General features: G+C 31.2%; 1 protein-coding gene across 3 annotated transcripts in view; it reads left to right on the top strand.

The window, feature by feature from the left end:
- Positions 1 to 25,526, top strand: part of LOC132757917 (E3 ubiquitin-protein ligase TRIM9-like) — a 126,515-nt gene that overhangs the window by 74,228 nt on the left and 26,761 nt on the right. For all 3 annotated transcript variants that reach the window (XM_060749415.1, XM_060749414.1, XM_060749413.1), the window contains exons 5-6: positions 6,617 to 6,756; positions 11,350 to 11,488. In XM_060749415.1, the coding sequence (XP_060605398.1) occupies positions 6,617 to 6,756; positions 11,350 to 11,488 (279 nt within the window). The remainder of the gene's footprint in view (positions 1 to 6,616; positions 6,757 to 11,349; positions 11,489 to 25,526) is intronic.

The following is a 25,526-nucleotide window of genomic DNA, read 5'->3' on the forward strand; positions in this document are numbered from 1 at the left end:
GTTTTTCTGTGAAAGTGTACAAATCCCCAAAGACAAAAATATAAATGTTTGTATTATTTTAGAAATATTTGATATGAAAAAACTGCTTGAAGTAATATGATAAAACATGAGGAGAATAATGATAAAAAGTGAGTTGTATATCATATCTGCCTAGATTGTGATGTCATTCTAGTTTCTGTAGACAATCTATAGCACCCAGCGGAGATATAAAGATGTATAATTGTTCTAATGGGCCAGTAGGATTGGTATGATATTGCTCGGAAGCCACTTCCTGTCTACAGTTGGTGTCATAGTTAGATAATCCTGGTGAATTATGTCCTGACAACCAGATCTAGGTGCCATAGTTACATACTTCCAGTGAATTATGTCCTTGCACTATTCTTTAATGATGCTTGTATAACAATAATAGGAAAATACAACATTGCTATTGATATATATTAATATGTACTGAAGTTTCCCCGAGGTCATTCTGAGAAAATTTACAGACTGTATGTAAAGGAGCTTTTAAAGGGAATTGGTCTATAATGGAAGATCTATAATACAATGAATAATTATGTTGATAGTATTAAATATTAGATATAACTAGCCACATGAAGTTGTTGGCAACTGTGAGATACATGATCTGATATTTTTTCAGCAACAATTTAAAAGAATATCCAAATGATCCATTTCTGTTGTTTTTATCAATATTTGAAATAATAATGGAAAACGTTTCCACTGTAGAACTATCCACTTTAAATGTGTAACTTGTTACTTAAAGCTGCATACCTTCAGATGAAATCATATTTGACAAAATGTTCTAAGATTTTAAGAAAACTAAAAATATGCACAATTCAAGAAATAATTTACATGTTATATGTTATTAATGACTGATATTGTGGTATTTATAACCATAGTAATTCTGTAAGTGCTATTTTTACACATTCTTACCTGTTCTTGGTATTTTTTATAGTTTTCAAGAGCCGTTTGCAAAGTGTAAAAAACTTTTTTTGTTAATTAGACAGTACTCTACTGTTTTTAAAATTTTTGAAAATTAGCATGAATCAGAAGACATGCTGCTTTAAATAAAGTTATTAAAATGAAATGTGATAAGTGATAAGTTTCTTACCTGTCCTTTGTATTCAGGTAATACTAAAAGTTCTCTTTTGCCTCAATTTTTTAGCTTTTAAGTACTTTTACTTTTTTAGTACTAGATATTTTTATATATTTTGATTGATTGTATAATGTAAGTGGGTTAATTGCAAAAATTCCGACAAAAAATAGTTAATGATATAGATCAGAGAGAAGTCTCAGAAATGTGTTAGATAACAATGAAAAAAACTTTTGCTATTTTTCATAAAAAAAGAAAGATTTATGTTTGAGAATATATTGGCAGGAATGTGTAAGGTTAACCACCGAAATAAAAGTTAAAATGTTCCACACACAAACATCAAAAATTCTGAAAATAAAGATGAATGTTCCTCTAGAAACCACTTGAAAGAAAATAGCTCACAGTGTGACCAGGTGGATTTTACATTTTATTATATTCTTACACAGGGCTGTTATAACATACTGTCCTATGAGACATACTCTTCTTTTGTAACAGTCACAGAGGCTGGCTCACATTAAAACTAAATCTCTCCCCTTATACTACAAACTTTCTTTTCTTTACTTTTCTTTGAGTTCAAAAGAATATTTTCAGCAGAACGGTGCCATAAATAATGCAACATGAAACAGCTTGATGTAATTCTTAAATCATTTATAGCTGTTGCTGTTATTACAACTTATTACATTTATAACGGTACAATATTTAAGATTTATTGTTTTCTTGCACCACAGATGGTATAATAGGTAAGTGAAAGGTTTGCTGTTAGCTTTAAATGTCATTACTTATAGTGGTGTTCAACCTGTTTATTTTTATAGCTGCTATTATTTTCATGTTATGATTTTTTTACAGTAGTAATTTATTGTTATTAGATTATTTATTTCAATGATTTTGTATGAATGTTAACATAGTGAAAAGCTTTTTTTTGCAAAACAAATTAATATTAAGCACATCATATGACAACTGAAATCTCTAATGATTATATAATGTAGGGAATCTTATTTTATTATATGGAAAATTAATAGTCAATAAATTAAAGACATTTCACATTAAATGTTTTGTTAACGAGTATTTTATCTGAAATAAAGCTGGAGGCTTTAAACAGGCTTTCTTCAAGATGATTTGTGTTTGTGATAAATATATGAGATATTGTTTTCTTGTTGTTTTATTACATGTCTTTTATCAGTATATCAGAATAATGGACTGGTCTTGCTTGGAATTAGGAATGTTCCATTGTTATTTGAAGGGTTTCAATATAAAATATACGTAATCTTAGTATTGTGGGTTCGATTCCTGGGGTGGAGGGGGGGGCAACTAAAATTACTAATCAGTCTTTTGGATGAGACTTTGAATAGAGGTTCTGTGTATGAGTGCTTAAACACTTGGCACGCTAAAGAACCAGGAGAAAGCTTCTGGAATTGGTGTACCTTTCTGTATCTGCATCATGCGCCATCCTCCAAAATATAAAATAACCAACAGTCTTCTGGAGGGCTGGCCCATATGGGCAACCTGTGGGGAGTATAAATAAACTCAAATACCCACTACACATTGCGTATAATACATGCATATGATCATGGCCTAGCTGGCACCATGTTTGTGGTATATATAATATTATTGCAACATTATAACATATATAGTCACTCGGTCATATGTTTTGTCTATAACTTTGAAGTTTTGTAGTTTTTGTTAAATGCTGTATAAGTTGCAATGTTTTCTTGGGGATTTTCTAAACTGTCTTCATATTTCTCAAAATTTCCAGTTTTGAAGCAGACTAAATATTACATTTTTGATGACAAAGTTTACAGATATGCAAAATCTGCATCATATAGCTGATACCATAAAATATTTTTCCTGGATTCTGCAAGAATTCTAGTCTTCAGTAAAAATAATTACTAGAAAATGTATAAGTTTGTTTGATGGTGTCTCCTATAAAATAAAATTAGATACATCATGCCTAAAGATAATATTTCAGTTTTTGATGAAAAATAAGCTCTAACAGTTTATGATCACAACAAAAGATTTGTTGTTTGTGTTGTTTGTGAGGGAGTTAAAGGAAAGATATTTACATAATTTACCTTTTATAATAAAACGATGATCAAGTTTGGTTACCGGCTTTGATGTGTCTCTTTAATGTTTTATAATGAACTTAGTTTGTACTTGATGTTCAGCAATGATTGAGTTAACTCAGTTACTATCCTCAATCAATGCCATCCTTTTTTCATTATGAGTTTTTTGAGGAAATAATTTGTAAGGTTAAATAACAATTTCATAGGTCATAAAGCTAGGAACCAGTAACTTATGTTTTATTTCTGTCCAATATTTGATTGATAATACAAAGCATTTGCTTCAGAAGTTGTAGTAGATTAATATTGAAATTAACCATGAAATATGCCGTTAAATATGTTTAATAGTCATGTCCTGGCTTCTCATTGTTAGTTTAACATATTTAACCACTAACAGATTACCGTATTAGTAAAAATATTACTATACTACATTAAAATGATCAGATCAGAGACCTATTTTATTTATATGTCTCTGTTATGAACATAATTGATAAATATATTTTATTTTTATAAAACAGTAAAATTTTAAGTTTATTATGTTTTTTAGATGTTAGTTACCATAGTTACAGGTCAGAAGACTATTTTTCTAGAATTTTTTTAACGAAACATATAATCTTCTAGCATGACAATCCTGTAGTAAAGTTTGGAAGATGGAGGTGGCATTATTATGGCAAGCAGGAAACCATCAACTGCATTTTATGGCCTCTATTAGTTTTTATTTCTAGATAATCATCATTTATTGTTGGCCCCCAAACATCGCCAGATAGTTTCTTGTCTGACTGCCTGTCAGTTTTCCAAACATTTTGATGGCCGTATCATTTTTTTCTGCTCTTTCTTCAAACAGAAGTTTCTAATCTTTACTTCTTGTTGTTCGGTTTATCAAATATTTTGATGGCTAGTCAAAATATTTTCTGTCAATTTTGTAGAAACTAGTTCACATTTATTATTATGCCCCCATTTCGAAGAAAAGGGGGTATATTGCTTTGCACTTGTCGGTCCGTCGGTCCGTAGACCAAATGGTTTCCGAGTGATAACTAAAGAACCCTTAGGCCTAGGAACATCAAACTTGGTATGGTGATTGGTCATGACCAGTAGATGACCCCTATTGATTTTGGGGTCAAGGGGTCAAAGGTCAAGGTCACATTGACCTTGTAAGCAAAAACGGTTTCCGATCAATAACTAAAGAACCTTAAGGCCTAGGAACTTCAAACTTGATATGGTGATTGGTCATAATCAGTAGATGATCCCTATTGATTTTGGGGTCAAGGGGTCAAAGGTCAAGGTCACATTGACCTTGTAAGCAAAAACGGTTTCCAATCAATAACTAAAAAACCATAAGGCCTAGGAACTTCAAACTTGATATGGTGATTGGTCATGATCAGTAGATGATCCCTATTGATTTTGGGGTCAAGGGGTCAAAGGTCAAGGTCAAATTGACTTTGTAGGTAAAAACGGTTTCCGATCAATAACTAAAGAACTTTAAGGCCTAGGAACTTAAAACTTGGTATGGTGATTGGTCATGATCAGTAGATGACCCCTATTGATTTTGGGGTCAAGGGGTCAAAGGTCAAGGTCACATTGACCTCTTAGGTAAAAACGGTTTCCGATCAATAACTAAAGAACTTTAAGGCCTAGGAACTTCAAACTTGGTATGGTGATTGGTCATGATCAGTAGATGACCCCTATTGATTTTGGGGTCAAGGGGTCAAAGGTCAAGGTCACATTGACCTCTTGGGTAAAAACGGTTTTCTGATCAATAACAAAAGAACCCTTAGGCCTAGGAACTTTAAACTTGGTATGGTGATTGGTCATGACCAGCAGATGACCCCTATTGATTTTGTGTTAAGGGTCAAAGGTCAAGGTCACATTGACCTTGTAGGTAAAAACGATTTCCGATCAATAACGAAAGAACCCTTAGGCCTAGGAACTTCAAACTTGGTATGGTGATTGGTCATGACCAGCAGATGACCCCTATTGATTTTGGGGTTAAGGGGTCAAAGGTCAAGGTCAAATTGACCTTGTAGGTAAAAACGGTTTCCGATCAATAACGAAAGAACCCTTAGGCCTAGGGACTTCAAACTTGATATGGTGATTGGTCATGATCAGTAGATGACCACTATTGATTTTGGGGTCAAGGGGTCAAAGGTCAAGGTCACATTGACCTCTTAGGTAAAAACGGTTTCCGATCAATAACTAAAGAACCCTTAGGCCTAGGAACTTCAAACTTGGTATGATTATTGGTCATGACCAGTAGATGACCCCTATTGATATTGGGGATAAGGGGTCAAAAGGGCAAGGTCACTTTGACCTTGTAGGTAAAAATGCTTTTCAAATCAATAACTTAAGAACCCTTTGGCCTAGGAACTTCAAACATGGTATGGTGATTGGTCATGACCAGCAGATGACCTATTGATTTTGGGGTCAAGGGGTCAAAGGTCTAGGTCACATTGACCTTGTATGTTAAAACGGTTTCCGATCAATTAACTAAAAACGCTTAGGCCTAGGAACTTCAAACTTTGTATGATGATTGGTCGTGACCAGCAGATGACCCCTATTGAGTTTTGGGTCAAGGGGTCAAAGGTTAAGGTAATGACCAGTAGATACTTGATAACCCTTATTAATTGTTTGATCACTGGGTCAGAAGTCATAATAACCTTATCACATGACTAATTGGCTGCTGATAGGGGGCATACATGTTTTACAAACATATCTTGTTATGTTTATTTTGGAATGTCTTTATTTGCTTTATTTTGTAAGTGATGTAATTCTGTCTGTGACATCAAGGCCGTTTTGTCTTTTTGCTCTTTATTTTTCTATGATTTTATTTGGTTGTTTTGTGTTATTAGTATTATTTTTATTTTGTTTTACTGTAGTATGTAATGGTATTTTATTTTGCTGTTGATATGGCATGTTTATAATATACTATTTTGATCTTTACAAGTTCAACAATTAGACTGGTAGATATGATTATGTGTTTCTTTTGCATAGCTCAATAGGGAGAGCATTGCAGGTTAGTAATCCAGGTTCGCTTGTTCAATCCTTTGGTTAGATGAAATTGACTGATTTTGTTTGTTGTTGGTTTTCAATCACATTTGGATTGACCAATGAATAAGCGACAGTAAAGTTGTTATTGGCATAGAACCCAAATGACTTTACCATATTTCAGATACAGGTGAGTACCCTTGGTAGAACAACTTCACCTCCTCTAGCTAGCTGGATAGCCTTCTTTCTTTAAACTGTCAGTGTTCTCCACAGCAATAGGAAACATTATATAAATGGCCACACAGAGATACTGTTTGACTTTTGACACAAGTCACATGACTGGTTGTATACATGTATCACATTGTGTTTAACAAAATATATATGTTAATGATTATGATAGAAAGTCATCAATTAATTAAAAAAAAATTCAAACTGTTTTTGTAAATGATTTTAGATTTTGATTTAGATTTAAATCTTGTGGTTACAGCTCCTGGTCAACCAACAATACTACCTGAAGATTGCAGCGCTGAGAACAACAGTGTGACCATCGCTTGGCAACCGTATCCAGGAAGTGTAGTTGATGCCTATACATTAGAACTAGATGATGGTAATGGTGGGGATTTCAGGGTAAGAATAAAGTACTAAACAAGTGATTGGCAGTTTGAAATTAATTAATTGAAATTTAATTAAGTTTTAAGTTTAACACTTTGCCTGCTGGAAGCAACTGAAAAGATCTAAGCCACTAGTGCAGACCAAGATCAGCCCACACATCTATGCTATCTGATCAAGGTCAGCACTGTTTGCTCTACAGTCAGTTTATGTTTTGCAATTTTCCCAAGGACTGATGATTATTTTTTTTTCTGATTGAAAGATGAACAAGTCCATTTAAGATATTAAGGGAGGCAAGGGTTACTTTAAGGGAGACTTTAATTATTATATATGATAAATTAATTAATTTGATTTCCGGTATTACATACAATCTGATATTTGTAGACTTGGTACATTGTGTCCATCAGGTAATTTAGTTACAAGGAAAGAATAAACTGTCTAGGTATATCATATATATATTGTAAATGTTACCTTTTATAGTGATTCTATGACATTAGATCTTAACAATAGCAGATGTTTTATTCTAATAGTTTTACTATATATAGAATGTTACAGACATTTCTAACATTTTTATGTAATCACTAAGTCCGAGTATACCCATGAAATTGTATTAAAAGCTGTGTAGTTCTATTTTCATTTTATTACTTATTTGAAATTATTATTAGATTATAGTGATATCTATTGGGGAAGTTAAAGGTGCTGACGTAACAATGACGTAACAATGACAGTTACAGGTGATTCAATGAGTGTGTGGGGTCATTGTTATGTTATATTATTGAGCTATTATTATTAGAGATTAACCCTTAACAATCTGAAGGCATGCAGCTTTAATCATCTGGAAATTAAAGTGATTATCATTTGCCACCAGTATAGAGTCCGGCCAGCCTGCATGTTGGGGTACAGTCTGATCAGATTCTACAATGTTTGCAGCTCTCTTTTGGCAATTTAATATTGAAATCCCTTAAAACATTGAATGGACTGTTCTAAATTTGAAGCAGGGCAAATCCATTACAAAAATACAGCAGAGTAAAAGGTTATGTGACCCTGACCAACCTGGTCAATGTAATCTAAAAATGTCCGTCTAAAATTTTTAGAGGAAACAACTTGATTGTATCTGACATTATAAAGAATAGTTCTGCCGAGCCAAATATTGTGTCTGTTAATAGTCTAGCAGTCTAATCTATTTATCGGTGTCCAGATGAAAATCTATTTATATATGGTAATTATCAGCATTTATTGTTAAAGAATTATCCCTTAGGATTTAATCATAGTTAAACCCTCTTTTATAAATGAGTGTTTTTCATCTGACCGTCTGCTTCGATCTAGTACCATGCGTGTACATAATGCAGAAATATGTAATTGTTCATGTTCATTGCTTATGATATGAATAATTTTTCGTAAGTGGCATAATTGTTATAAAATTATTTTATGGAAAAAAAAAGGTATAATTGTCTTTTACTTTATTCATTGTATAAAATCTTATTATTTGCCTGCGGTGTAAAGAAATGTTTCAGAATCGTACTTCCGTCTTGCAAAAATATTGAGAACACTAATGAAATAATCTGTTGGAGGATATGAAAGAAAAACGCATATCAAGAGCTGACTTCTCTCAACATAATGTTATAAATAAGACATCACATAGAAAGACAAATACTTCTGTAATGTATATAGTGGCTATATTCTGTCAGTGGATGTAATTGGTTTTCAGTATTGCCTAGAACGGAGATGTAATGATACGGAGATAGCGGCAAAAATCTGGTTTGATCATGTGACATTTCTCATTGTTACTGACCAGCATCAATCAAGACATTACCACTCGAGAATGAAAATGGACGTTATATCGCAGAATGGTCAGACAATTGGGCGTCTAGTAGACAATCAGTGGCGCTATAGTTGAATCACTGACCGTCAATACCGCGTTACATTCGCTAAAATAATAATTAAAGATACAGACATCTGAGGATATTACCAAATATGGTCTATAAAATATCAGAAAATTGAATTACTCTGATATACTTTGTATATAACAGACTCCATATAAGTAGAAATTAAATCAATGACACCAAGAGAAAATATGTAATTGCGGTTCTTTATTTTTTTATAAAAACTTTCTAATATGTCAAGGGTGTCATAAAATAAAATGATACCTGTAGGCAGTAAAGTATTGATCTATTTAACTTGAGGGAAAAAAAGATCTAATAGAAAATCATTTTAAAGATTAACATTTTAGATTAGTGTTATGGAATGAATGAGCTCATATGTTGTGGCGTAAGCTAGAGGAATTCCATTGGCAGCATTTAACACCAGTTGATCATTACATGGAATATTGTATTAATTTTTCTCAAAAATCCATTAGCCCTAAACCACTGACTCAGTTTTGGGAGTTGACACAAGGCTCCAAACTGTCAGATAATCCATTTTAAATTGGAAGGCAAACACGATTTAGATCCCAGTATCCCAGAGTTCCCTACAATATCAACATTTGTTCCAGACAGAGCGTATGTGATACTGGTTTCCTTGGTGACTTAGATCATACTGGCCCCAAGTTCAATGAACGAAGGAAATGTCACAGGAAATAACGCTGTCATGGTTGCTCAGTATTTCTCAAGAAAACTGTTTGACTAATACATTATCTATAATTCCTCTCTGATGACCGGGCCCTTTGTTTGGTGACAAATTGTTTTTCGAGGATTTGTGAAGTGTTGGGAGAGAGTGAGTCAGACTGTAATGAAATTTCTCCACGCTTCAACCACCTGAAGGACAAATACAAATCTGAATGACTGTCACTCATTCACGTCTATTAGGACATTATCAAAATTTATCACCAATTCTTAAAATCTGTTAGGAGACAAGTCAGTCTATGGATTCCGTTGAAATCTTAAATTTTGTCATCAACAAAATTGAATGCACCGTCTGTACTGCACTAGATAATGTCACTGTCTGCAATGATGCACCAGGAATGTCTCTCTGTTCCCTTGTTTCCTCTGTAAATACGGTCAGTCATTAAAAACAATGTTTTTGATATTATTAAATACAAATTTTGCTTTTTTCTCACTTACTAAGTTTTGGTTATGTAATGGTGACAAACCTGTCAGTGTTTATATGTTTTACTCAATTCTGATCTGTTAATGAAAAAAAAAAATCCAAAGAATTAACAAGACTCTTGTTGCTTCTTCTCATCAATTTTATTGCAGATTTTTATGAATAATTTAAATTTTGAGATAATTAAAGTGAATTTTAATTAGACATCAAAGTGAGGAAATTTTAAACATGATGCATCTAGTTAGGAGTTTTATGCATTGCAATTAACTCACGAAATTAGTTTTAGAAAACTCGATGCAATTTAAGCAGATTCCAATTATTTTTTAGCAATTTTTAATTTTTCAGCATTTTTCTTAAATATCAAAAGGGGAATGACAACATGTCTGTACTTGCTTTATTCACTCTGACTTTGCTGTAATAAACAGCAATAAGCCTTTGCCACCTAAGTATAAAGCCAGGTCAGTCGTCTCAGACCAGGTTCTATTCTGTTTGCTTACTATTTTCATCTTGATATACCCAAAATTTATAATTTACAGTTCCAGAAAAGGAAGCTGGAAAAGTCCATTTAAGAAATTCATCAGGTTACAGGTTAAATGTATTCATTTACTTATTCTGCAAAATGGCTTTGTTGTTTGAATGGTGTTATTTGTCCTGAATTGCTTCGCCCTAAAATTATGTTTATAATTTCAGGCATAATAAGGTTGTCATGTATATTAGTCCTGCAATAGTGTTAATGTTAATTTATATTTCAGGTTGTGTAGATTGGTCCTGAAATAATGTTCATATATATTTCAGGTCATGTATATTGGTCCTGAAATGATGTTCATATATATTTCAAGTTGTGTATATTGGTCCTGAAATAATGTTCATATATATTTCAGGTTGTGTTTATTGGTCCTGAAATGATGTAAATATATATTTCAAGTTGTGTATATTGGTCCTGAAATAATGTTCATATATATTTCAGGTTGTGTTTATTGGTCCTGAAATGATGTAAATATATATTTCAGGTTGTGTATATTGGTCCTGAAATAATGTTGATATATATTTCAAGTTGTGTATATTGGTCCTGAAATAATGTTCATATATATTTCAAGTTGTGTATATTGGTCCTGAAATAATGTTCATATATATTTCAGGTTGTGTTTATTGGTCCTGAAATGATGTAAATATATATTTCAGGTTGTGTATATTGGTCCTGAAATAATGTTCATATATATTTCAGGTTGTGTATATTGGTCCTGAAATGATGTTCATATATACTTCAGGTGGTGTATATTGGTCCTGAAATAATGTTAATTTATATTTCAGGTTGTGTATATTGGTCCTGAAATAATGTAAATATATATTTCAGGTTGTGTATATTGGTCCTGAAATAATGTAAATATATATTTCAGGTTGTGTATATTGGTCCTGAAATAATGTTCATATATATTTCAGGTTGTGTATATTGGTCCTGAAATAATGTTGATATATATTTCAGTTTGTGTATATTTGTCCTGAAATAATGTTGATATATATTTCAGGTTGTGTTTATTGGTCCTGAAATAATATTGATATATATTTCAGGTTGTGTATATTGGTCCTGAAATGATGTGTACAGTTGATGGCCTTCATTTTAACAGTATCTACAACGCACGTGTAAAAAGTCAGAATCATGCGGGTGAAAGCGATTACAGCGATTTAGTCAGCCTACAAACAGCAGAAGGTAATTTCTTCGTGTAATTTATAGATTATATAATTCTTCTATCTCTTTTAATGAGTATGTTAGTTGATATTCAATACTTTTACCTTTCCTTGCTGGGGGCAACTGAATCTACACATGCAATAAGTGCAGACCATGATCAGACAGCACTTTTATGTCATATTTAAATTTTTTCAGTAAAAAAAAGACGACTGGTTTTATCGGGATTGAAAGATGGACAAATCCATTTAAGAAATTAAAGTAAGAGTTAAATAATTGATATGAAGGCCATCATTTTGAATATCAAAAAAAAATTGTCTAAAGTTTATTTTTGGGAAGTGTACTTGATTTTTGACACCTATTTTATATCTTTTTATCTTATCTCAGATGAGTTAAATATTTTTAAAACTCGATTTCAAAAAATTCAAATTTGCATTGCATACTTACATTGTTGTGAAACTGACACTTAAGCTTACTTTTATTTGTTATCTTTTTTCCAAGATATTTTTCTGAATGAAGAATCACATTCAATGTTCTTGCAACATTAAAGTTCAGTACATCACTAGGTCATAAAATGTTTATATGTTGATGTAGTTAAGTCATTATTACACTGAACTCTCAATCTATGATGTTTGAAATTTGAATTTTGTCAAATCGATGCAGGCAGATGTAAGAACAACATAAAATGTTAAATAAGATTAGGAAACAAGCACGAGTTGTGCTATAATCTAGCCTGCATGCAACAATTCCAATCTTATCATTCAATTAATGAAACTTGCAAGTTTTATTGAAGTATCTTTCCTCTGTAATAAAATCTATTGACAATAGCTGTGTGAAAATAAGTTAACTTTGAGCCTGTACAGAAGCAGAAATTGTTTCATCATATAAAGATAAATTCTTGGAATAAATTCAACAAAATTTACATTCTGACTGATACTCAAATGGTCCATGTGTCTTAAAATAAATTAAAAGAAAAAAATTTATTGCACATATTTACATTTTTTGTCATGGCTTGTTCTTTCATGTGATATATTTTACAACTGATGGTTACAAAAGTCATAAATGATTAAAATATCACCTCTTGTTTGTACCGCTGAACTTTGTGCAACTGGCTTTCAAGCTTGCCAGGAACTAGGAAAACTACTGTAAATGTTAAATTATTTTATTCCTTTATAACTTAGCATTTAGGATGATTTGAGTTTGTTGCCTGTGTAAAGAGCCAGGTCACTGGCTATTATAATATTATTATGCTTGCGGTATGGTTAGAGTAAATACTTTTGTCAACTTAGTTTTTGTATTGAATCCCTGAAATAGTCCATAAGTAGGGCAAGATTGTAAATATAATTTTGAAGGTAAAAAGATAAGACGTAATTTCAAATTTTGTTTGTGTAGTTTTGTTGCAATACCTCTTAATTAAAAAAATAAAAAATGTCAAAAAACAAGAATTTTTCACCAAAATTAGGTGTAAAGGCACGTGTTAACATGGAAAAACTAGTCTTTGGGTAATTCCAAGGTTTTTCATCATTTTTTTGTTAATTAAATCTTTACCATAATAAATTTCAAACAAAAACGTTTCATTCTGCTTGAATAAAATGAATTCCTGGCTGAGTTTTTGTTTTTGAAATTTGTATCAATGGTAGACATGTTGTTTGTTTTGTGTTATAGTAAAGCAGACACACTTCTGTCATTAATCAGCTATACAATGATTGCTTGTAAAGAAAGGAAAAGAACTTAAATTTGTTACTGCAAAGTCAGCAGGAATTTCAGGAGAAAAAAATCTTATAAAAACTATAAATTTCAAAGCTGCCTGAAACAAAAACATGCATTCTTAAATAACAATAGGATGGCAGAACAATTGATTTAGTTAGGGTACTTATTTCTCTCAGGAATAAGCAAAATAATTGTTTTGTAGAGTAAACAGAAACAAAAGGATTAGTTAAAAGTTATTTTATAATGCAAGGTTGAAGAAAATTGAGACACATAATCAAATGAAAACATTTTATTAAAAAAAAGATTATGTTGTGTTATTTTGAATTAAAATGTATGGTAAAGATAATTTAATGTTAATTTTGAAAGTTGCTTATGTCAAGCTTAGATTATATTAATATTTTTCATGTTATAATATGGAAAGCTGCCCTATGTCAACGAACCATGAAAACATTTTGTAAATCTTTGTTTATGTCAAGGTCCCATGAAATCACATTAAACATCTTTGTTTATGCCAAGGTCACATAAAATCGTATTATACATCTTTGTTAATGTCAAGGTCACATAAAATTACATGATTCATCTTTGTTAATATCAAGGTCACATGAAAACACATTAAACATCTTTGTTTATGCCATGGTCACATGAAATCACATTAACATCTTTGTTAATGCCAAGGTCACATGAAATCACATTAACATCTTTGTTAATGCCAAGGTCACATGAAATCACATTAAACATCCTTGTTAATGCCATGGTCACATGAAATCACATTAACATCTTTGTTAATGCCAAGGTCACATGAAATCACTTAGTACATCTTTGTTAATGTCAAGGTCACATGAAATCACATTAAACATCCTTGTTAATGCCATGGTCACATAAAATCACATTAAACATCCTTGTTTATGCCATGGTCACATGAAATCACATTAACATCTTTGTTAATGCCAAGGTCACATGAAATCACATAGTACATCTTTGTTAATGCCAAGGTCACATGAAATCACATTAAACATCTTTGTTAATGTCAAGGTCACATGAAATCACATTAAACATCCTTGTTAATGTCAAGGTCACATGAAATCACATTAAACATCTTTGTTAATGTCAAGGTCACATGAAATCACATTATACATCTTTGTTAATGTCAAGGTCACATGAAATCACATTATACATCCTTGTTAATGTCAAGGTCACATAAATCACATTATACATCTTTGTTAATGTCAAGGTCACATGAAATCACATTAAACATTGTTAATGACAAGGTCACATAAAATCACATTATACATCTTTATTAATGTCAAGGTCACATGAAATCACATTATAACATCCCTGTTTATGTCAAGGTCACATGAAATCAAGTTAAACATCTTTGTTTATGCCAAGGTCACATATAGTCACATTTTCTAAGTAATAATATTGAAATGTTCCTAATGTTAAGATCACATTTTTTTAATGTCAAGGTCACATGAAACCATGAAATGTATATAAACAGTTTTATGATTTTGAGAAGGTTTGCTTGTACCATGGAAACTGAATGGTTCATAATCAAATCAATTTTTTAAAAGAAAATGTTTTTTAAAAGTTTTCTTTATTGTAAATTAAAGATCAAACCATTATTAAGTTATTCCTTATAATCTAGCTATGTAGTTTAGATGTATATTAAATGACAGTGATGAAACATATAAGCATAAGTAAGTATTTGACTGTGGTGACATACAGCCGGGGTAGGAGGAGAAATTCATTCCTATTTAATTACTTACCTCCTTTACCATAGGCTTATGTAGCATTTTGTAATTATGATAATGTACACAGTTTACATACCTCTACTGATCACATCAGCCTGTTTTATTATCAACATATAATATAAGTGTGATTATGATACCTATTATTGTACATCATTATGTATATTCATCATTACTCGACACTGTTAGGCCTACACATGTCATTATCTCTACACTCTAATTGACTAAATTATGAGAATGTTATTTCTAGATAGGTAAGTTATGTCCCTTTTATTTCACAGAAAATGCATTCATGTAATGAAAAAATAAAAACGATATGATTGTAATATTATACAGCTGTAGATTTAGTGATGTCATCCTATTATTTCATTACATCAATAAGCCGCTTTTATTCTTATTGTGTACATATATTAGACATTAATCAAAGGTTTTACAGTAAAATCCAATTTCTAAATTGAAAATGAATCATAACAGTAAAGAATTAGATATTTTAACAGAGGCATATCTCACTGCCAATAATGATTGTATCTTTTATATTGTATTACCTGAAAACTACTTACATTCACTTATATTTTAATGTGATTAAAATTTTCCAGTAAGATTAAATAGTTACGGTGTGATATACTAAAGTACAAACGTTCAAGCTTGTCAGGAGGGAGTGTTTAACTTTTTTAAAATTCAATTTATGTGCAATTATTTTCTTTTAATTTAAAATATTTTAAGGTTATTAAATGTTAGCATTTAGCGATTTAGTCCTAGATATTTAGGGATTTTTTATGTTCTGTGCCATATAACCAGTTAGTTATGATTTGTTCCATATAACTAGCTGGTTATTATCTGTACCATATAACCAGTTGGTTATTATATGTGCCATATAACAAGTAAGTAATACTCTGTGCCAAATAACCACTTGGTTATTGGTCCATGCCATATGATATATGGTTATGGTTTTTTGCCACATAACATGTTATTTATTATCTGTATTATATAACCAGTTGGCTGTCTTAACCATATAACCAAGTTATATATAACTAAATAAGTTGGTTAAGTCTGTGTCATATATAACTATGCAAAACTTTCATTGTTTGACTCAAGTCTGGAGGCAGCAGTGTCATGCCACAATGTGAACAGCGCACGGCTCAAAGGATGAGACTTGTTCTTGGTTTAATGGTTTTCTTTCAGGTCAGACTGTTACACAGGTTTCACTGTACTGTACTTAATGTCATACAACAAATTTAAATACAAGAATGATATATATGTAATAAAAGGGTTATCAGATGAATAAATAGCTAGGCCATAAAGATTAAATGAAACATTTCCAAGATCAGCAAAATAAATGTACTCACTTGTGTTTTTTCCTCAGTTTAATTACACATAATAGGTTTCGGAGAAAAGTGTGTTGAAGTAATGAAGATATTTGGATAGTTGTGATAAGAGAGGTATGACAATTACACAATCACAAGATACCATTGAAATATCTCCTTACAGTCTCGAAAACTCATTAATATTCTGCTAAGTTAATGAGTCTCTCTGTACTAATTGAGATTTGATATTACATAAAAACAAGAGGTACTTGACAGTTGTAATATTTGCCACCATGAGCTGGCAGTTGTACAAGATTCAGCAGTTATAAAGTGTGCTGAATTGTTAATTAATTGTTGCAGTTTGTGTACAGAAATGTAACAATTTGAGTGTTTTGTAAGATATATAACACATCAATGTAATTAGGTGCTGTGAAATTTCAGCTATAGACATTTACATCATTATAAAATAATGCAGAGATGCAAGCTGGAATCATTGTATCTATTGTGGCACTCTTTTATTTTATATTGTCAGTTCATATTCAGAACAAGGTAATCACTCATATAGTGATGATAGTGTTATTTTGGTCTGTAAGATTTATAAATACTTCTTAACTGTGCTTTTGCAGGAAAAAAAAACAAGAGAAATAACACAATTGTAATCAGAAAAGACTTTCAATATATGGAATTTACATCAAATGTTGATGCTTTCATTTGAACATTTATTTCATTTCAACATTTTATTAACAATTATTTCTGACAAGATAGTGTCTTGTTGTCACTGGTTAGATGAAAAAAAAGAGGGCCTACTATCATAGATGTGCCTCTGAAATTAATGAGGAAATTTAACAAAAATTCTTAAGCATATTTTTAAAAATTGATGGTTTTGATCATTCCAAGAATTCTTGTGTATAAATGAAGAGAAGAGACAGGATTTGACATGATGTCTGTTATACATGCAAACAAAGGCTAGCGACAAACATTGCAGCAGTCAAGTAATTCACTAGACAACTTTTTCTAATTTTTTTTTAGGGTTGTGAACCATGATTGATAAACATTGACAAGACTAGATGAGAATGCAAGATTAAACAACACCCTGATTTAATCTTGTCTGCAGTAAAACTACTCTTCTCTCTGAATTATGCATTGAATTTTAAATCTCATCCCTACAAATATTGTTCAGCTCAAATGGAATTAATTGCTGTTTTTACAGTTGTAGTGCACAAAAATTTATATGGCATCCGCATCTAATTATATTGGTTTCTTGAAGGAATCCTGTAGAAGGAAGAGGAAAAACAAGTATAACTTTATTATCATAGTTGAGTAAAAAATATTTGAAATGGGGAAAAAGTGAGAATAAAATTTTACGTAACATAATTATGATGGAAATGTGAACATTTCCGTGGAGGAATTATTAAGGACTAAAGTACAAATAGTCTGATCTGATTTTTCCTTATAATCTGACAAATTTTTGTAATGGATTACCCCAATTTTTTTTAGCAGTCCATTCAAAGTTTAAGGGATTTTAAATTTTTTATAAATAAATTGAGCTAGAACTTCACCAGACTGCATAAATGTACAGGCATGTGCCTGGCTCTATACTAGTGGCTGTGTACTACTGGGGTTCTGTACTAGAGGTTCTTAAAAACACGTACTCTGGGGCTCTCTGTAAGATATCTTACAATTTTCACAATGTATAGAATACTTTTATAAAGTAACTTCATTAAAAACAAGATTTATTCTTAGTGATTGTAATTCTGGTAAATAGATCATTTTTTTCCATTTAAAAAAATTAATTGCAACAGGTGCCCTCATTTTCCTATAATTGTACCTAATAACCATTCGTTAAACGAATCCTTTAATACATATATGCATGATATTATCATCATGCTTATAATAAGGATATTTTGTTGAGAATTATACCAATTTTTCATTAGAACATTTTGACACTATTGACATGAAATAATGGTTACTTGGTATATGAATTGGTTACCATAAATTCATTACTGTCATAGAAGCTAGTCAGTGTCCCAATGGTAGAGAATTCTATGAGAGATTGTCATGTAATTATCAGCATTGTATGAGATTAACTTTCCCTGATATGTGTGATATATGATCAGATACAAGCATACTGCTGATGTTTCTAAAAGCTTCCATTAAAATGTCATATCTATATCATAAATGTTTTTCTATACCATTTGTTTTGGATGTTAAGGTAGTTTCCATTACTAATGCTTTTGAACATCACAGTACTGCTCCTTAGAAGTGAACATTTACAGTTCACTTATAGTTTAAGAATGATAACTGGATTCATGAACAATACAAAAGTTTATGAACGATTAATTCATTTTATGAACTGAACTAATGCACATTTCAAGGGTTTTTGAATGATTCATTCAAGTTCATGAACTAGATTCATGAACTCTTCAAGGAATGTGCATGAAGGTAAAATGGCACATTAATTCTTGAACTGCCCAAGATTCTTAAACAACTAATATAAACCACTCTACAACTATGCATGAACTGTTCATGAAAGTAAATGAATAAAATGTCTATATAGTCTATATAAAATGATGAATCGTTTTCATAAATTGTTTATTCAGCTTTTCAAGAACTTCTTCCACTTAAAGTATAGAGGATTGTGAGACTGTAAAATGAGATAGTTAAGAGCAATTGTTTCATGTACATATTCTATCAGAATAACAGAGACAGTGGCATAGCTACAGATACTTTCTCATCAAACACAACTTTGTTGCAAACTTTAGATTAACTTTATGCATTGATGTGCAGTTTTCAGACTTTAAAGTGCCATTTTATTGTGTTGAGGAATTCTGTTTATGACACCATTTAAACCATCATAATTTACAAGTCTGTTAGAGTTTTATACCTATCAGATATTACTTTAAAAGTGTTCCAAGATATCAAAAGGCTGTATTGTTTTTATACCTTCTATTTTAAAGAGCTCAGATAATGACTTCTTCGCCATTATTGTAATTACTGGTATTCTGGTAATATTCTTTGTGGTAATTTTGAGTAGAGAATGAAAGTTTGTGTGATGATGGTATAATTGTGAAGGCTTCTAATCTACCAGCATCATGTGGTATAGATTTGTGCATCATGAAACTGTTCATGCTGCAGGTATTGTTATTTAGACCCTCAGTTAAATGAAGGATAACTTATTTTCTGTGAGAAATGTTAGCCCCCTTTCTCACAGTTACTGCACATATAATTAATTTAACCATGTCTTGTTGCAATCTGTTATTCTTCAAAGAGAAATGATTGCACAAAGTTGCAACCCCTATATTAAAGCAGTGAGACACACTGTCACTTTATATTACTGTGTGAACTAAGCTCACAATCTTTACAATGTTTGAATTAAGTAATAAAGTTTAAGACTATGTTGGTGCTGCGGTCTATAACCCATGTCTGCACGGCACAAGCTTCCCATTCTTACTTTATACATTGTAAGTGTCTCATTGCACATCCTGTCTATGCACTACTGTCACAGTTCTGATATAAATTGAATCACTTTGTAATGATTTTATACTTTCTATACCATTACTTTTTACTGTCATCACATTTTATTGCTCTCACCTTTTACTGAAAATACACTTCTTACAATTCCTTATTCCTGGACTCTGTACTTCTCATGTTCTCACCCTTTTACTGCCTTGAATTTACAGCACTTCATATAATGCCAGAAGTCATATATTTACCTTGCCTTTTTTTAACTTAATAACCTGACTCACGACTTTAATTTCAATAAATGCTCTAATGCTTATTTTCCACATAATCAGTTTTAAGTATGTTTAAATTCTCCAAGGAAATGATAAGTTCTGATTTTGTTCTGACATAATCTTACTCAAGAAATTTTAACTATTGTATTTCCTGCATTATTACATTATATATAATACAAGTATTTTACTAACATTGTTTATATTTAATTAGACAACTTTGACTGATTTTTTTTCAACTCACAGTAATTTTCTCTTTTACTTGATATTCTCGGCATATATTTGCTTGGAAAATGCTGGTTAAAATGTTTTTCATAAATGTTTAATGATGTACATGTACATTGTGTGTCAGAGTGCTTCAGTACAGTCAGTGAATAAGAAGAAATAATCTTGTTATCTGCAAATGTACTTGTAGACTCAGATCATAAAATGTCAAATAGATAGGAAGAGAGTATTACAATTACTATAAACTTTAGTTACATGTGATTTTCTTGGCACCATTTGTCACTTACTTGGTTAAATAAAATTATATAACATAACTATGAGAAAGAACGAAAAATTCTCATCAACAAGTATGTATAAAGGGGATGAATGGATATTGTCAAAGAACAGCTTGTCTGTTTTAAAATTCTTAAAAGCTATTTCCAATAATACAGCAATAACTCAGTCAGGGTAACGCTTGATTAAATGAATAATTTATAACAATTGAGATGTTTTATTGATAATAATGGTACAATATTGCTACATGGCACCATCGGTACATACACTGAAGGCGGAAGTTTATCGCAAAATATCTGCAAGTCAAGAACTTCTTAAAACATATAACACATTAAAAGAACCTTGAAAATATTGCTAATTAAGAAAGCTTTTAGTGTACAAATAGGATAAGGAGTGTTGACAGGAATATTGAGAAAATTAGCGCATTTGCTGTCGACAGTCGTGTTACAAAACCGATTATGTTGTGAAGAAGAAAAACGTATTATTTAAACACACTTGATAGATTTCTGCTAATGATGTTAGAGGAGATGAAATCTTGTACAAGATGCCAGTTTATGTTAAAGGTTTTAAAATCTTCTACAAGATGGATGATGGTTTTAATCACTTTTTTTACCCATGACATGTTCTTATTTTAACAACCTGACCTTTCTAATTATTTTTTGGCATTTTCTTTAAAAAAAATTCTTAGCAATATTTTAAAACTTATTAAAATGTATCCCAATAAATGTTGCATGTAGAAAAAAATATATTGTATATGACATATAATTTTATTTTTAATTTATAAGTATAAATAGTATAATGATTTAAAGTCTTAAACATATACTGTATGACTGTGATATAGAACTCATATTTAATTCATTAGTATAACCGCCTCTGTGGTCGATGGGTTAGAGTCGATGACTTCTAATCCAGTAAGTACTCTCTGGCGTGGGACAGTCTTTGATCCCCGGGAGATACTTTGGTAGTGAAGCACAGAAGAAGGTTGTCTAGTACTGGTGTAACTCTCCAGGAACGATGGTTAGGAAACTACCCGCCTATATGACTCAAATACTGTTGGGAAAAGGCTTAAAATGAAACAAACAAATAATTCATTTGTATAAATAGTACTGTAATTTAAAGTTAACTTAATGTTTGAAAACAAAAAAAAGTTGCCCCTAAAATAGTTTCCTTTAAGTTGGACATTATAATAAAAAAAGGTTTAGTTTAAATTAAATTTAATGTAGGTGAATTTGTAAAATTATTTGGACTATATTTGAAACTGTTGACACTTAGAGTGCAGGCACATTATATACCTGAGAATAATTACCTCATATCTGCCTGGAAAGAAAAACAGTACCTTTGGTGCCAGTAGTTCTACTCTAGATAAAATAACAACATTTTTCTGAGTGAATTTTCTGGTATCAAAGAACCTAAGCTTTGCCTCTTTAATCCTGTATTTGAGAATTCTGGCATTATTTTCTGTTTCTGTTTTGTGTGTGCAAAAACAAGCAACAAGAGCATTACAGGTGCAATGAACCTTGCGGTACTGGTTGGTTTGTAACAATTTTGTTATGAATTAAGTAGACATTTTTTTTTAAACATGCAGTCTTTCCTGATGATTGAGACAAATAATGTTATCTTCATCAAAGTTTAGTTGTTTAGGTTATATTTTTATTGATATTATATTTTAGTGATTTTTTAACTTAAATATGATAAGAAGGTATGGAATTTTTTTTCAATGACTTAAGCACCAATACTGTCTGTTTACATTATTCTCTGTAACTATGTGTTTTGGATATACTCACCATATTAGAAACAGGAATGCATAAAACAACTTTCCATCAAATTTCACTTTTTTTTTCCTGCTATGTCTTTTAACAGTATATTTTTGAGGTAATATTTTGCCTTATATTGAGTACTATTTGAAGTATACTATACCAGACAAGCTAATTAAAAAATGTATGTCAGATAAAGTAAAGATTGGGACAAAAACTCCACTGATCAGATCTAGATAGAAGAATGGGAACTAATGGCACATTCTCATTTGATTTGTCTGATGTAAATCCAATGTAAAGTTAGAAATGTCAATATTTAATTATTAATGTAGACAGACATAAGATAGAAGGACATTGAGAGACTGGCAGAAAAACTGTGACCTCTGGAGAGTAGCAAGATTGGGGAGAAAACATGTTCCCTAGAGTAAAGGCGCTTGTCTTTTACAGTCAATATTGTCAAGTCTAGCCAGACACTCCAAGAGCCTTTTTCTGTCATAACTCAGTCATCATGTTTTTTTCCTGATATATTGTGCAGTCAGTAAATAGAATTGAATAGACATTATAACAATTGACAGACTTAAAATATCAGACAAATCCCCAATCATCGCTAGCCTTTCATCTTCAGCCTATTACCATAGCCAAGCAAATACTGCCTTTTTTTAATAGGGCTTCAAAGACAAGAAAATAAACCAAGTGTCAGTCAGAATGTGAGCCTGGATATTGAAGAAGAAATCCATTATGATTATAACAATGCTGATTAATGAGTGATCAAACAGGATGAGGAATAGCAACTTGTACAAGAGCTATCTCTCTCTCTCTCCTCTTCTTTTCCTATAATTGCCATCAAAGCCATTTATTAGAGCCTTGGCTTTATACACAAATATCAACTAGGCATGATTATTAAATAAATACAGACCATTATGGAAACAAGGTCACAGTACTACATGCTGAATTAGCCTGTAATACAACACTAATTGCCCCTTTTACTTTCTTCATTAATTAATGAGAAATTATTTTTTTACAATTAATGACACAGTCTGTCCGGGTGTTCTTCCCTATCATTCAATTCAATCCCACTCATCAATTTTCACCAAATATTTGCAGCCACAGTAGTAAATATAGAAAATTTAGCTTTAAAACTAACATTAAACAAATTTGCAAATTTTTTAGACTTTGGAATTCAAGGTATAAAACTGTTAGACAAAATCAGGCATACCAGATTCCAAAAAAATAATAAAGAGAAATGTAAAAATGTCTTTTGTATCTTTATTTTTGGTTTATTTCGAGAAGTTTCGTTAATAGAGAACGGCACCAATACCTCAAAACAGTTTTTATTAGGTATTAAATGGTGTTTTGACTTTGTCTTAATTATACCATTACGCCTTGAAAAAAGATAAACTAATTGTTATTGAAGCTCTACCTGCACGTAAATTATCGTGCAGTTGGCCTCACATCAAAACTATGTCATCTAAGATAATGCTGAAAGATTTTATGAAGAAAAAAATATTTGAACTTTTTCTTTGATTTTCTCCTCAAAGTTTATCTTTTAAGTGCATATTGATTTGATTTTGAAGATGGTGTTTGAAATTAATCATTACTTTCTATTATCTTTTATTCCATCTCTAAATAGTGTTATATTCATTTTCAGCACTTAAATTGTAGCTTTTTCACTCTATAACTTACAGCAGTATTCCAAAATACCTGCCACGTCTTGCTGCTGGCATCATTTTGTTAAAGTTTGATGCAAGTATAAGACATTAGTCAGTGAAACTTGTAACTTGATAAATTTCTAGCCTCTATTGTTAAAATGAGACTTTAATTTCTGCAAAAAGAAGCAATTAAGACATGTAATTATAGTTTATACAATATTACAAGTACTGATCTGTTGATGCAGAGAGAATTTCCTCGGAACAAATTCACATAATTATTATCTAGAATTGTTGCTGTAACATCTCCATCACATTCAATAGTTTTATCAACACTTAATTTTATAGATCTCATAAATTTCTTCATCTAAATATGTTATTATGGCATGCATGAATTTCTGTGTTTTGATAAGTTTTCCAGTGGCACTAGTTTTTTCCATCATTTTTATCACATTTTTAACATCAATAATGTAGATACAATCTGAGTCATTAAATAACACTCAGGTGAGCATATTCTCCTATAATTTCCTTGTATATCTGATTGGTTTTGTATGTTTGTTGCTTTGTGTTTTTGCTGATGATGTGTCCCCCTACAGGAATACCTGTATCTCAGGAGCATTGATAATATGTGTATGTGCAACGTTCTTGCCTTATGTTTCATATGAACCATTTCTATAGGTGTCCCTGTCTGACACAAGTTTTTGCACTTCTTTGATGAATCACATGAACAGGAATAAGTTTTTTGTTGCTGTCTTGAGAGAAAAAGTTTTCACTGGTCTCACAAGATGGTTTATTCTTGTCTGAATGAATCGCGCTTTATTTCTGTTTTTGAAATTTATTTTCCTATTTTCAGTTTTGTCTGCCCACATAACAGTGTGGTCTTTAAATAGGCAATGGTTTATTTCTGTCGGTGATAATTGAGTTAATTGTTCTTGTTGCAGTTAAAAACAATTAGATGTGTTTGAATGTTTTTGTTTGCCATACAATAATATGATATGGAAGAGTTCAGATACCAGTCTTGTACATTTTGTCATAGGAATATAGGAGAAAATATTACCCAAATTTAGTGTCTGCTGGCAGGAACAAATTTCTCATATAAAAGATCTAAGAAAAAAAAATCTGTTTTAACTTAAAGAAATGCAATATTGACCCGCCTCACTTATCTCTTTAACTTATCTCTCTTATTTATCTAACTTAATCTCCAGTCTCATTTATCTCTCTTATTTTTTCCCTCTCATATTTATCTATTCCACTTTTGCCCCTCACGTATTTATCTCTCTTCTATCTCTTTCACTTATCTCCCTCACTTATATCTCTTTTATTTATCTCCCTTACTGGTATCTTTCATTTATCTCCCTCACTTATTTATCTCTTATCTCTCTCATTCATTTCTCTAATTTATTTCTCTCATTTATCTCCCTCACTTCTCTACCTCATTTCTCTCATTTATCTCCCTCATTTCTCTACCTCATTTCTCTCATTTATCTTCCTCACATATATCTCTCATTTATCTCCCAGGGAGATCTCTTGATATTAGTTTGAGTTCATTTAGGGCAGTGGACATAATAACATCTTGGAACATTTGTTTATGAACTGCCCACTGTCTTTACTCTGGTTGATATTGAGTCTTCTTCTTGTTAGAGATTTTATATTAAATGATGATAGCAGTGT

The sequence above is a fragment of the Ruditapes philippinarum genome, unplaced genomic scaffold, assembly GCF_026571515.1.
Source record: "Ruditapes philippinarum isolate M1 unplaced genomic scaffold, ASM2657151v2 ctg730_1_1_1_1, whole genome shotgun sequence".
NCBI classification, from domain to species: Eukaryota; Metazoa; Mollusca; class Bivalvia; order Venerida; family Veneridae; genus Ruditapes; species Ruditapes philippinarum.